The 13,892-nt window shown below is 33.5% G+C and overlaps 2 protein-coding genes across 3 annotated transcripts in view; one reads left to right on the plus strand and one right to left on the minus strand.

The window, feature by feature from the left end:
• LOC109332401 (protein LOL1-like) overlaps positions 1-7,348 on the plus strand; it is an 18,688-nt gene extending 11,340 nt beyond the window's left edge. For both annotated transcript variants that reach the window (XM_019567373.1, XM_019567374.1), the window contains exon 6: positions 6,950-7,348. In XM_019567373.1, the coding sequence (XP_019422918.1) occupies positions 6,950-7,216 (267 nt within the window). In that variant the 3' untranslated portion in view covers positions 7,217-7,348. The remainder of the gene's footprint in view (positions 1-6,949) is intronic.
• Positions 7,502-13,290, minus strand: LOC109333401 (AP-2 complex subunit mu). Its single transcript, XM_019568877.1, has 13 exons — positions 12,997-13,290; positions 12,600-12,777; positions 11,555-11,645; positions 11,117-11,211; positions 10,307-10,396; positions 10,172-10,220; positions 9,961-10,099; positions 9,580-9,696; positions 9,227-9,317; positions 8,987-9,129; positions 8,775-8,889; positions 7,865-7,909; positions 7,502-7,778 (listed from the first exon to the last, which is right to left on the minus strand). The coding sequence occupies exons 1-13, from the start codon at positions 13,077-13,079 to the stop codon at positions 7,698-7,700; spliced, it is 1,317 nt and encodes a 438-aa protein (XP_019424422.1). The 5' UTR covers positions 13,080-13,290; the 3' UTR covers positions 7,502-7,697.

Below are 13,892 nucleotides of genomic sequence, written 5' to 3' on the forward strand. Positions count from 1 at the left end.
AGAGTTTATATGGTCTAAAGCAAGCCCCAAGACAATGGTACAAAAAGTTTGAATCTTTCATGACCAAATACAATTTCAAGAAGACAATTGGTGATCATTATGTATTCATTAAAAGGTATGAAGATGGAAACTTTATTATTCTCCTCTTATATGTTGATGATATGTTAATCATTGGGCATGACAAGACCAAGATTGTTGGTTTGAAGAATGCTTTAAGCAAGTCTTTTTCTATGAAAGACTTGGGTCCTACAAAACATATCCTTATAATAAGGATAATCAGAAATCGCTCCAAGAAGTTGTTATGGCTATCACAAGAGAAGTACATTGAGAAAGTTCTCAAGAGATTCAACATGGATAAGGCAAAGCCTGTCAGTGCTCCATTTGCTGGACATTTCAAGTTAACAACAATGCAATGTCCAACTAGTGATGAAGAAAGGAAAGAAATGAGTAGAATGTCGTATTCCTTTATGCTATGATTTGTACAAGACCAGATATTGCCCATGTAGTTGGAGTTGTGAGTCGGTTCTTGTCCAATCCCAGCAAAGAGCATTGGAATGCAGTAAAGTGGATATTGAGATATCTGATAGGAACTACCAAAAGATGTTTATGTTTTGGTAATAAAGATCCTATATTAGTAGGATACACAGATGCTGACATGACTGGAGATGTAGATTCTAGAAAATCAACATCAGCTTATCTAACTACCTTTGCAGGGGGAGTTGTATCTTGGCAATCCAAGTTACAAAGATGTGTTGCATTATCAACAACTGAAGCGGAATATATTGCAGTATCTGAAGCTGGCAAGGAGATAAAATATATGAAAAACCTCTTGCATGAGTTGGGTCATGTCCAAGATAGATATGTTTTGCACTGTGACAACCAAAGTACAATTCACCTAGCTAAGAATCCTACGTTTAATTCTCAGACAAAGCACATTGATTATCGTTATCATTGGATACAAAATGTTTTGGAGGATGGTGAGTTACACCTAGAGAAAATTCAGACAAATGACAACTGGTCCGACATGATGACCAAGACAGTTTCACTCAAGAAGCAAAGAGACTGTTGCAGAGGTGCATGACTGGTGATACCCATCATTTAATTCAGGAAGGGTGAGATTTGTTGGAAATCCTTCCTATTTGATGTGGAAGCAAGATCTATGAATCTTAGTAGATAAACCATTGATTCATTCAATGATGGCTATTCCAAAGTCTTGGAATTATTCCTTGACTCTTGAGAATTATGAAGTCCAACTTAGAAAGTTGGAGTAGCACTTTTCAAAGTGTCTTGAAAAGTATGACAACAATTAATCAACCACTATGTCTTTATGATGGAGCCTTCCTCTCATTCAGTATATATAGGGGACTTTTGAGGAAGAGATACAACAAGCAAGTGAGAAACAACGTCATAGAGAGAAAGTGAGAGAGTTTATCCACATAGTGGGAGATTTGTATTCCTAGTGAGATACTAGAGAGAATTTGTATTTTCATCCTTTTGGGTGAGATTGAATGTTATCCTTTTTGTAAGGGAGAATCAAATATTGTAATCCTACTTTCTATAGTGGAGATATTTTCTGGACTAGGTCCCGTGTTTGTTTCCTTCTCATATTGAGGGGTTTTTTCACGTTAAAATTCTTGGTGTTATTCTTCTACTATTCTCTATTTTCTTTATCCTCTTGCTACTTAAGTGCCCATTTTGCATCACACAGAGGAGGGAAATTGATTCTGAATTTTCCAACACCTACAACCTCATACATTTCATTCCTTAAGTTTTCCCTCTTCACTATCAGATGACCTTATGATTCCATGGAAATCTCTTCTTACTTCTCCAATCCTGGTCGTTTGATGTTGCCCCATGTTCTCCAACACCCTTGTTTATGTCACTCATATTTCTATCATCAACATTCCCATACAGAGTATTTATGTTTCAATCATCTTAAAAAGTGTAATTACACTAGTATCTAAGGTGTGCATTCCTTACCTTATATACTTTTATTAAATGTCATTGTTCAATTGAAAATTATTCTTTTGTGAGTATAAGACGCGTGTCAATTGAAGTTAATTAAAGATATTTGACTTTTCCATGTCCCTTGCATCCTAAGTGCTTCGGCTTAACAAGGATCACTCTCCTAGAATTTTTCTGATATTATATCCTTAATCAATCAAATTTCACAAAATAATATTAAAATATTAATTTATGTTTCTTTTTTTAATTAAGTGAGACTTTCTAATTAGTTTGGAACACAAAATGAAATATAAACGAAAACATGTAATCTTCATCCTAACATGATGTTAAAAGTATTGGAAGTGTTTCAGGATACACGATCGTGTCTCAGGACACACGACCGTGTCTCAGGATACACAGTCGTGTCCTTTTAATTTTAGCCACAGAAGCATCCATGGCCAGGCTGTGCCCCACGGCATGGACCGTGTGTATCATATAGTTTGTTAAGAGTTGGTTATGTTAGTTTTCAGGTAATACATATTAAGTTTTTCTTCTTTTCATATATAAATAAATCATTGTATTCCTCTTTCAAGATAACAAAAATGAGAAATATTATTCAAGTGATAATGCTTTGATTCTCATTCTTATTCTTTCTCCTTATTTCTTCTTCAAACTTTTCTTTCTTATCTTTCTTAGATTCTAGAAGCATTGTTATGATTGCTACCTTTTTTAACAAAAAGATTAAAAAGTAAGCAACACTCTCAATAACGTCTCAATTAGTGGTTGTGGGCTGTAAAGCATTATGTCATTGTCAATGTGGACTTGAGGATTTTGCAAACTTATATGTGCTAGAAACCAATTAAAAGATGGTCAGAGGTAGAATTGTTAATTTGGGTGGTAGTGTCCATACAATCCATGTCTAAATTAGAGTGGATATGGACATACTCATTTATCAAAAGGGTATAAAATATGAGTGATGATTCATTTACTTCAAACTTATTCCATATCATAATCATCAATTTTATGGGCATCTAATGGTTTAAATCTACTTACTAATTCAAATCATTAAATTTCCCTAAAATTGATAGCTAGGATGTAGAGTAAGTTGGATCCCTCCTATAAAACATTATATATTGACCGTCCTAAATATAGGAAAGTCAAGCTTGCGAGCTGGCCAGTATAAAATTGAAAATAATAAAAATTACATAAAATTAAAAATAATCATATGTCACTACCACATTTTATAATTACACATAAAAAGTGTACAAGTTCAAACAACTTATCATTATATATCCTTCGATTATAATTTAAAATCAAAATCTGACACTTAATAATTAAGATTATAATGTCTGAAATTAAATCATTCTGCTCATTATTAAAGCACGTGGGCAAAATAGGTTGAGCTAATGGGCAGATTTCTCACAGCATGTTTGTCCAATAATTAACTCATAGGCTTAACCCAAAATGGAAATAATAGTGGAAGGATGTCCTGGCGATGGTGGTTGGAGGGCACCACTAGGGATGGTGGTTGAAGGGTGATAGTGTTGATGGTTGCTGTTAAGTGATAATGGTAGGATAACTCCAACAATGGTAGTGGTTGGTGGATGTCATTGGTGACAATGGTCCAAGAGTCGTATATTTTATTCATGTATCAATCTCTCTTGTATTCTCTTGACATAATAATGCATGTAAAAGACTAAAGCTAGAAAAGGGGGAAAAGCAAATTCAATCCTATTCATAATAGAAGAGTTGATAAATCCTACCCAAATTAAAAAGTTATTTCTTATTTATCTATTTCCAAGATATTGTCATCTGTTCCCGGAAAGGAAATGATCCAAAGAAAAATTCTACGGTATTTCTAATGTACGCATTACAGTTATGTACTATCATCCAAATAAAAATATTACTAACTATTTAATAGTTGTTATAAGAATCTTAATGCATAATTCAGGACTGAGAGGGAAAAAAACGATGAAAATCTAAATCTAAATACATTCCGGTTATTAATTTTAGCCTGAAAGATTAAGCATTTCATTGGGATCCTTTTAACAAGTTTCCTTAATAAAGGAGGAGCAACGTCACTTGAAAATCAAGCACAATACTCTAGCACGTAAATACAGTTTGGATTCTTATGCATAATATAACAGATTTAATTTCCATCTGTATATAGAAAATAGTTTGTTATTTTTAATAAGCATAGGAAATACTATGTCTGAGGTGTAAATCTTTTCAATAACCCTACATTTTAAAATGAATTAAATTTTTTTTATTGTCAACTTTGTTTTTTTCTATTTTGATCTAGTTTTATCAATGATGAACATTAATTTCTTATGCGTGTGAAAGAAAGCACATCATTAACGATTTAATATGTATATATTGATAATGTAACTGTTTTTACACTATCCGCAAATTATTCATCATTAATTTATTAATCACCATTAACTCTCAAATAAAAGTATTATAAATCAATAATAGATGATATGTTGATAGTGTAAAAATCTTACATTATCAATTCACATATTTTAAACTCTAAAAGTAATTGACCACCCAGCATCCATTAGAATAAAAGGTACAGTAAATACATGATATGTTTGAAACTGATATGTTTGTTTTTAATCAATCATATGCTCTCATTCTATATATTAATATTACATATATATTATATATATATATATATGAACTATTAGTATAAAAATTTATGAATATAATTTTTACGTATTGATACTATAAAGATTTATATGTACATTATTCATCTTTTATTTGAATTACTTTATTTAATAATCAATGATGATTGAAAATAAATGAGAGATCCTGTAGTAATAATGTAAAAAAAATTTACATTATCGGTGTATAATCTTTTTCCTCAAAATTTATACACAACCATCTAATCTACTATTCATTTGAATAATTTTTTTAAGTAGTCAATATAAATTAATATGAATATTCAATGTATAATTTTTTTTCTCTTGATTCTATGGATAATAAATTGATATGAATACTCTTTTTATAAGTATCACTCACCTATCAACCATGTCTAAGATCCAAATCCTTGTCAATGGAAATTGAAAAGTCTAGAAGCTATTTGGGCCATAAATTATTCGGCTAAAAGTCTGATAAGAAATGGGTTGGCAAATGACCCGATCTTATCAAACTAAACTGCTCGACCTTATGCACCATCATTGTGCAAAAGCAACACCCCTCTACTACTCTAGTACTGTTCGTGATATCTGATAAGTGATTTGCTTTAAATCATTATCTTTTTAATCATGAACGTGGCAACCTATTGATGGAGATAGCCCTGCATGTTGCACAAGTGGCACCAAACGTGTCTTAACTCGGAATCTTTGTCTTGGTTTGGCTCTGCTTTTCTTTTCCCATCACATGCATATATATATACATATATATATATATAAATCGAGGAATGGTGTCCATAAGGTGTAACATTAAGTGTTCAAACGGTTCAACACTTGAAGAAAAACATTGACACACAAAAATATGCAATCTGCAAAAGACAAGTTGAGCAATATGGCGCTCACTGCCAAGGAGCATATTGACATCTGTAGAGCTAAAATAGACGAGAAGGTGTTTGTAGTTTGTACAATTATTTTTGTTAACAAATTCTATAGCAATATGTAATTATTATTTTCTTAGTTTATATATTTGAGTAAATCACTTTATTTAACTGAATTAACCTTGCTTTTATGTCATATATGTCAAAACATCAATTCCTCATGAGGTCTATGTGAACTCTAATGGTCTATTTACAATTGTATTTGAAGAGGAAGAAAGAAAAAAAGATTTAAGAGTCATTAAATATATTTGTTTGGTGATTTTCAATCTTCTATTTTCATTTTTTCCTTCCAAAATTCAATTCGCAAACCGACCCTAAGGATTTGTTTATGAGTGGGGTTTTGGAGGGAACTGGTGGCTTTGGAAAGCCTTCCCCTTGTTTGTGAGATGAACAAAGGAGAGGGGAAGGTTTTGGAGGGTTCCCTAATTTAGGAGGATTTTTTAGAGATAAAATGTCAAAATAGCTAAATATTTTTAATAATATTATATAATTATACATTATTGTCCATTTCTTATTTTTAATTACATTTTGAAAAGAAAAATAAAAAATATTATGACATTATCATTAGTTTACCTACCTTCATCTAAATTTCATACTCCCAAACAAGGGAGATGATTTCCTTCCTTTTCCATTCTCTTCCTCCCCCTTTGATCCCTCTCTTCTCTTTCTCTCATAACTCACAAACAAAGCCTAAGGTGGGTAGATGACTTTCTCTTCCTTTTACAAATAAAGAAACTGTTTCTGTAATATGACCTGACACAACTTTCAGATCACAGGGCAGCATTTTCATTGTGAATTGTGATGAAACTTGTCCTCTTTACTTAAGATTAGGTTTTGCCAAATAAAAAAAATTAGAAGGTCTTGTTAAGAATTATAAAATCTTAACAAATTTAGAGGATATCACACACTAGCACATAGGAGGTATTAAGAAGGTAAATGATGCTATCTTACCCTTGTAATGAAAATACTGCTTCTGGGTTTTGAAGCCACAGCTTTCAGGTCACAAGGCAGTTGCGCGAAACTTATTTTTTTTCCGCTTAAGATTACAATAAACCAAACCTATATTCTAGGTGGGTTCGGCTTTACTTAAGATTAGGTTTTACAAAGTAAAAAACCATCAGATTCAACTGTAAATTCTTCATACTCTATGAAGACTCCACTGTAAATTCCTCATATTCTATTAAAAAGACTCTCCAGACTCTATAATCAATGTGACACGAGATGTGTGTAATAAAATTTAGAGGATATCACGCACGAGCACATATGAGGTATTAAGAAGGTCTTGAAATCCAAAGAATCTAGGTAAGACTCACAAGAATATTACATAGAACAGTCACTGTCAAGAATATTACACTGAAGACTCCATATAACCTTGATTTGGTACTAACTACTTAGGATTAACCAGTTAAGTCTCATTGGGTTGAAATACTGCAGGGAGAGAAAGCAATGGCAAAAACGGAGGAAGAGAAAGTGATAGCCCATGAGCGTGCAAAGGCTAGAAAAGCTAAAGCAAAGATGGAAATGCATGAAGCTAAAGCTAGGCATGCAGAAGAAAAGCTAAAGATCAAGCAATATAGTCTACCTAGTCATGAACCACCACTGGTTGGATCTCAGCAGCCACTTGGTGCAGTTGCCATGCCAGGAAACACCCATCCAAGTTATCCACTAGGTGGAAACCTTACAAGGAACAAGCATATATAGGTAGCCATGGAGTTTGAGTTTCTCTTTCAGACATGTGTATTACATTGTGTTTGTTTTTAACATGAATCCTTTCTGTGTTTATGATGATTTGCATCTTTTGATTTTGATAAATGTTGGAAATAATTGTATGATAAGTTCTTTTTTGGTTCGTATTTTCACTGAAGTTATAGTTATTCTGGACTAGAACCCCATTTTGTAAAATCAGAAAATCAGTAGCAACAAGAAATTATTGAATAAATCATCACTTAATGAACATTATCATTATAAAGAACAAAATACAAAGAGAGAATCAATTAAGGTTCCAATAACATGCTAGCATCTGCAAGACTGCAACATAAATAAGAAATTGATTTTCACTCAGAAAATGATATTTGACAGCACACAAACACTACGAGAAATACCAGAACCTTTATAAGAAACTCTTGCGCCCTTTAACTACTTGATATTTTGGTTCAGTCTCCACCCAAAAATCCCAAAGTGTTTAGCACCTAATCTCGTATGACCCTGCTTTTGTAATATAACGAACCCACTCAACAGTATTGTACCCACTCTTCTCCCACACCTGCAGAGAGTAAATGAAGAAGATATAAAGTTACCAGAAAATGCATAAATAAATAAAAGGGGGTCTAAGTAGGCCAGGATGAATACCTTGAGAAAACGGACACGTAAACCAGATGCTGTGAACATAGGAACCTGCATTAACAAATTAGCAAATAGTCACTATTACATCCAAGGAAAAGTTTGGTGAATATGATGATAAGCTACTACTTCAGAAGTTTTGCCCGTAGCAGAGGACCGATATATTCCCACTAACTTGGCCAAAAGGATAAAGGGGAAGTTGGAACAGACATTATAAAGGGGAAGTCAGAACAGACATTAATGGCTACTTAAACATCTGCTTTTAAATCAACGCAGTGGGACAATCATGTGAAGATGGAACCAAGATTACAATCAAATGTCTAGTTGCCATAGACCCACGTTTCTTCTGGGAGGTAGGCAAAAATTACATTCACCTTGAATGAGAAATGGCGACACCCCAAAAGGGACTAGTTTCTTACCCATTGAGTGAGAGGAACTCTTGGTAGTACAAAAAATGGTGGCACAAAAATTTGTGAGACATACGAAGGGTAGATGTACGCAGTCGAAGAGGCTGTTTTTAGGATTTGAATTCGTGACTCATGGTCACCAAGCAACAACCTTACAGTTGTACCAAGCTCATTAATCACAATCATGTGACCTTATTTGCCTCGAACTACAAATAAATAATTTCCTTGTAACTACTTTCAAAATATTGGATGGCCATTCATGGCAGTCTTTTCCTTGTAACTCCACGTAAAAATCTAATTACACATAAGCTGTTTGCCTGTTTCTATCTAAAATAATAATACAAGTTAAAAATGAGCTGCAACTTTGGAGCTTCAAACATTTTATGGATTTTATATGATAAAAACAAACTTACACACATCAGGATGAATAGTTTTATGATGCCGAAGAGAATACTTAAGGTAATACAGAACTCCCTGTGCATTTTTTAATAGTAAAGTAACTAATAACACACCTGAAACTCCATCTGAATTGGTGGTTTAGTGGCAGGCTTCTTTTCTGTCATTGTGGAAATAAGTTCAACTTCTGCACTCAAGGTTGACTCAGTTTGCCCAGGGAATTTTCTAATCCTAGAAAATAAAAACACCAATAATTGTTTTTTACAATATATAGTTTCCAAGTAAAATACACACTTTAAAAATAATCACAATAAAGTGAGACACTCACTTCCAAACCAAACAATCTATAGATGCATTGTATTTTGCTTTGCCCGAAGTAACTGTGAAATTTGTTTTTGCTGTTTGTTTTGGCACTGGAATTTTGACTACAACCCCAAGTGCAAACATTTTTGCACCGAAAACACTCTTTACCTGAAAAGTATGTACACAAAATAAAATTGAGCCAAACAAATTACCTAAGTAAGTTGGGGATGTAAAGAATGGATATCCAAGATGTAAAGCTTCAAACCTTAACATTCACTTCCATCCGTGTTCGACCAAGTTCCTTGATGGTTGGCAATACTTTAAAGGGAAGATTAACTCCCTCAGTGATACGATACCTACCCATATATAATTATATCGGCAGAGATTAGACATAAAAACCAATGGCAAATCTGGCACCATGAAGAATTCTCCTAATTCCATATTGCTAGTCAATTTGTAATGGCAAGTAAAAGTTAACCAATATGAATTGGAAGGATAGAGAGGGAATTACAAACCACTGGACCTCCATCCCCTACCCACTTTAGCAGTGAGTAGCATGTCTGATGTATATGTATGACATTAGATAACAAGACAGAAGAGTAAAAGACAAGACTTTACTTCATTAGTTCAAATTCACCATCAGGTGGCACAAAACTAACAGTCTTCTCTGCATTGAACCTTGTCAAATTTACACATTGATGGAAAGTGACATCATCAAGCTCGATAGTTTTACCGCTGTGAAATAGATTTTGTTGATAAGATAAAAAATAAAATTAGAATAGGAAAGAGAACAGAGCAGGTTGGTATAAATACCCTCCAAGTAAAAGAGAAGGAAAATGGAAAAACAAGAAAACAAAAACATCACCGTAGAACATATCATTTTCAATACTACCCTAAGGTGATAACATATAGACAGCTAGGCGCAGCTTTCAAATGACAATTCCAATGAAAAGATAATTGGAGAGGGTAAAAGAGACTGAAGCAAGTAACTGAAAGTACCTTTTAGTAGGGCGGGATTTAAGTTCTGACTCTTTCTCAAGACCAATTTTGTCATTCAAACCCAACTTTAAGTCAGGCATTCCAGAGAGAAAGCACTTCATAAGAACCTTCCCCGTGACGTCACAACGTAGAACGCTACCTAAATTCACAAATTAGTTGGTAGGGAATCAAGCAAATGTCAACATGGAAACAAAATAAATCCATGACCCACCTTTTGAAGACATGAGAAGATTCACACTTTCTACGATATCTAGGAAGACCTGCCACAGGTCAATGTTGTAACTTAAAAAATATGGCAAATTGGCAATGATTGTAATGAATGGTTGTGGCCTAGCATGAAACTTACCTCATTCTTTTTGTAGACAAGGCCTTCTCTCCGCCATCCAACAGCTCCAGTAACTTGCAAAGTCGCATTTGGAACAGCTTTATCTGCAGCCTTTACAGCCCCAATACAGACAGAATATAATGAAATAGATGATTTATGGAACACTCAATAAACATATTAGGACATGTAAAAGTTAAAAATAAAAATAGACAGACTCAGACAGATAGATAGGCATACATAACACACACAGAACGGTAAAAAAAATTGCAATTTTTTAGCACATAATAAAATTGCATTTCAGCTTTAAAGATATCACACAAAAATCAAACTTGGGGAAGGGATACTGGTGATAGAGGTGATCTGATAAAATAGGCTGAATAAAAGGATGAATCTGCATATGTTTTTGAAATTGAGTTCTTCACTACTTCGCAGACCTTAAGATTTATATAGTTTGAAACTTTACTATTTTCCTCCCTTTTCCTGAACATGATAGAATTTGAATTCCAATTTTTAAAGAATTGGAAATGATTCAGAATTATAAATTTTATGTTCAGATTGTGCAAAGAATTGGGGCGTATAATTATATAAGGGCAATTTCAGGTTCAACAAATATAGTTAACACTTAACAGATTAAGATAAGTGGGTTTATGTCTAGGTTTTGAAAATAGAAGGATGATATGTGCAAAGGAAGCAAACAGAGGGGACGTTGGAGTACTTTTAACTATTCTTAAAGTCTGTCTTGTCAGTATGTCCATGTTTTATCCTATCATGTCCCTTTCTATGTCCTTACTTCATGTTAGATAGTAGCTACAGTAGCACTTGAAGACTAACCTTGGATGAAAATGGGGAACGCACTCCTTCCTGAGTGATATAAAGCTTTAAGATCTCTGGGGAAAGATTTTGTGGGTAACCAAAATCCATAATTTCTGCACATGAAATGGTACTAATAATCACTTACACATTTATATGACAAATATTTTTCTGTAGCCGACCCCAACTAGTGGGATTAAGGGTTGGTTATTGTTCTAGTGCAAAAAATAAATGTGTCCATCCTTTCAATAACATACCATAGGTGTATGAAAAACAGTTAATAGTTATCAAGCGAGATAGCAAGGGCACAATCGCAATTACATATGCACATGGAAAAGGACAAGTTAACACTTGCATTGAATTAAAACAATAACACACAGTAGTCAACAATATCAATATCATAGCAAGAACTGAAAAACATGGAAGGAATTTAATTCATTCTCCATACAAGTTACATACCATCCAGTAGCTCGTAAATGAGTACAAAATTATTGCGAATAGCATCCTCATCAAAAGCTCCACCAAAATAAGATTTAAAAAGTGCAACAGCCTGCAAGGAAGGACATAGTACAAGTATCAACCACCATAAAGATAAAGTATTTTAACTAGGACATATAGTGAAAAATCTGGGAGAAACCATTAAAAAAGACCCTGCTCAAATTGGTTTTTATGAGAATTTGGTTTTTGACTGACCCCAATGGTGCCTACTGATTCGTGTAGCCAGCCTTATCCATAGGGCTAAGGCTTCCTTCTACTCTTTGCTGGCAGACTGAACTCTCAAGTGAACCTCTTAATAACACGTGCCTGGGTTTTTTTACTGCCATTAATTAACTACTCTGATCCCTGATTACAGGATCACTTCTCCAAGACTCATTAATAAGTCATTGTCAACTGACCTACTAAACACATACAACTACTCATTAAAAACACGGTGGATTTCACAATAGGTCTGCATAAACTTTCCCTTGTTGCTTTCCTGAGCAGAATTCATATTTAATAAGTGAAAAGTATATCAAGACCTTATCACCACTTGAGCTTAACACCTCTAGTCAGTGTTCAACATCCCTTATCAGCTGACAAACTTTCTGTGATATGAAGATAGGGTAGACTATAACAAAATCATTTTTAAAATCCTGAGTAATTGTTTGCCCCTACTGCAGTATGTGTAAGATGAAATAAAATCGGTATTAATTGGCCACCATGAACCTTCCGGCCACTCATGCTAGACTATGACCCTCATCACAATAGTCAACAGTCAACAGTCAAGACATCATAATTTGGGCTAACTTCGAGAAAATAGAAGGTTCCTTCTATCTAGTAAACTTGGATAAGTTAGCAACTACCAATCACTTATAATGGATCAATGTGAATATTTAATATCAATAAATAAATCATATGCTAACAAAATCATGCATCACAAGCATCAAGGCCAGCAAAGCCTTCATCCAGAATTATGGTTTAAACATCAGATAAATGTCAATTACAGGTAAAAGTTTATGAGTACCTCAACAACAAATTTGAAAGCACAAGCTACATTAGCATTGGTGCTGACAACAATGACAATGTAAACATTACTGATCTTCATGTAAAAGAAAGAGCAGCCACCAATTTGCCTCACAGGACAAACACCAAGTTCCTTTGTTTGCATAATATGCGTCCGAAACGCATCAACCATATTTCCCCTATTCAAATCACCAATTAGCACACACATAACACAACATTGAATTTCCATATAACAGGTTCAAAACCAAAAAATTAAAAACTAAAATTTCTACAACCTGAATTGGTAAAGGTCTACAACATTCTAAAAGTTGAAAAACTCAGAATCACGGGTTTGAAAATGAAAGTACGATTTATTACGAATGAGAATGGAAAAGGTGGAGGAGGGAACAGATTATTACCCGACATCATCGCGGTAGAGGCGGTTGATGAGAACGTCACCGCGGAGGTTGAGGAAGTAGATGGCGGAAGCAGCCACCGGCATCGGAAGATCAATCGGAGATTGACGGAGACGGTGAATCTGGGGTTAGGAGAGGGAGCTGTAACTAACGGAAAGCGTCGTCGGTGATTTGGTGTAGAAAAGGGAGCATGAAATTTCTTAAGTCAGAATTTGGAAGAAAAATCAAAGTAAAAAAGTTAATCGAGAAAATCGCATCTGCATTTACTCATAGCTGTATTCAGATACTATAAAGTGTAGCATGTGAATTAGTTTAGTCCCACCGGTGATTATGAACCATTTCATTTCCTTTTCTAAAATTGAATTGGCAAATAATGAATAAAACTAATTTTTTCTATCTTAAAATATATTTTGTTAAACTATTGCATTTTGTTAAAGGGTTATTCCAATATTATAGCTTCTATACTGCCTATTACAGGTCCACTTACACTTCGCTTTTATATGATTGAAAATAAGAAGAAAAAAATGAAGGGAATAAAGAAAAAAAAGGAAGAAATATAGTAAATTTTTGTAATGTTTTTGATATAAGAGAAGAATGGAAGAAAAAGAATAGAGATATGCATTTTCTCTTTGTTTTTTATTTTTTGTTTGGATAGAAAGTGAGGAGAGAAATGTAATGTTATACTTCATGGGAAAAGAGAATATCCTTGAATAAAGAAAAGAGAGGAATTTTTTTTGTTTTATTATTAATTAAAAATATAAGTTATAATATTAAATTATAAATGTATATATGTATATATATATTAATGTAATTTCAATTTGTTTTTTAATTCATATTTTTTTATATCTAAAGGAAATTTATGTATGTTACTAGCATTTAAAACTAATAAATACAGAAAA

Source organism: Lupinus angustifolius, chromosome LG18 (genome assembly GCF_001865875.1).
Source record: "Lupinus angustifolius cultivar Tanjil chromosome LG18, LupAngTanjil_v1.0, whole genome shotgun sequence".
NCBI lineage: Eukaryota > Viridiplantae > Streptophyta > Magnoliopsida > Fabales > Fabaceae > Lupinus > Lupinus angustifolius.

Excerpts from the sequence above, each read along its gene's own strand:
- LOC109333401 (XM_019568877.1), bottom strand. The coding sequence starts at position 13,079 with ATGCCGGTGGCTGCTTCCGCCATCTACTTCCTCAACCTCCGCGGTGAC. Across the intron at positions 9,697-9,960 it reads AAATCCCGCCCTACTAAAAG|CGGTAAAACTATCGAGCTTG; the intron begins GTACTTTCAGTT and ends TCTATTTCACAG. Across the intron at positions 8,890-8,986 it reads ATAGATTGTTTGGTTTGGAA|GATTAGAAAATTCCCTGGGC; the intron begins GTGAGTGTCTCA and ends TTTATTTTCTAG.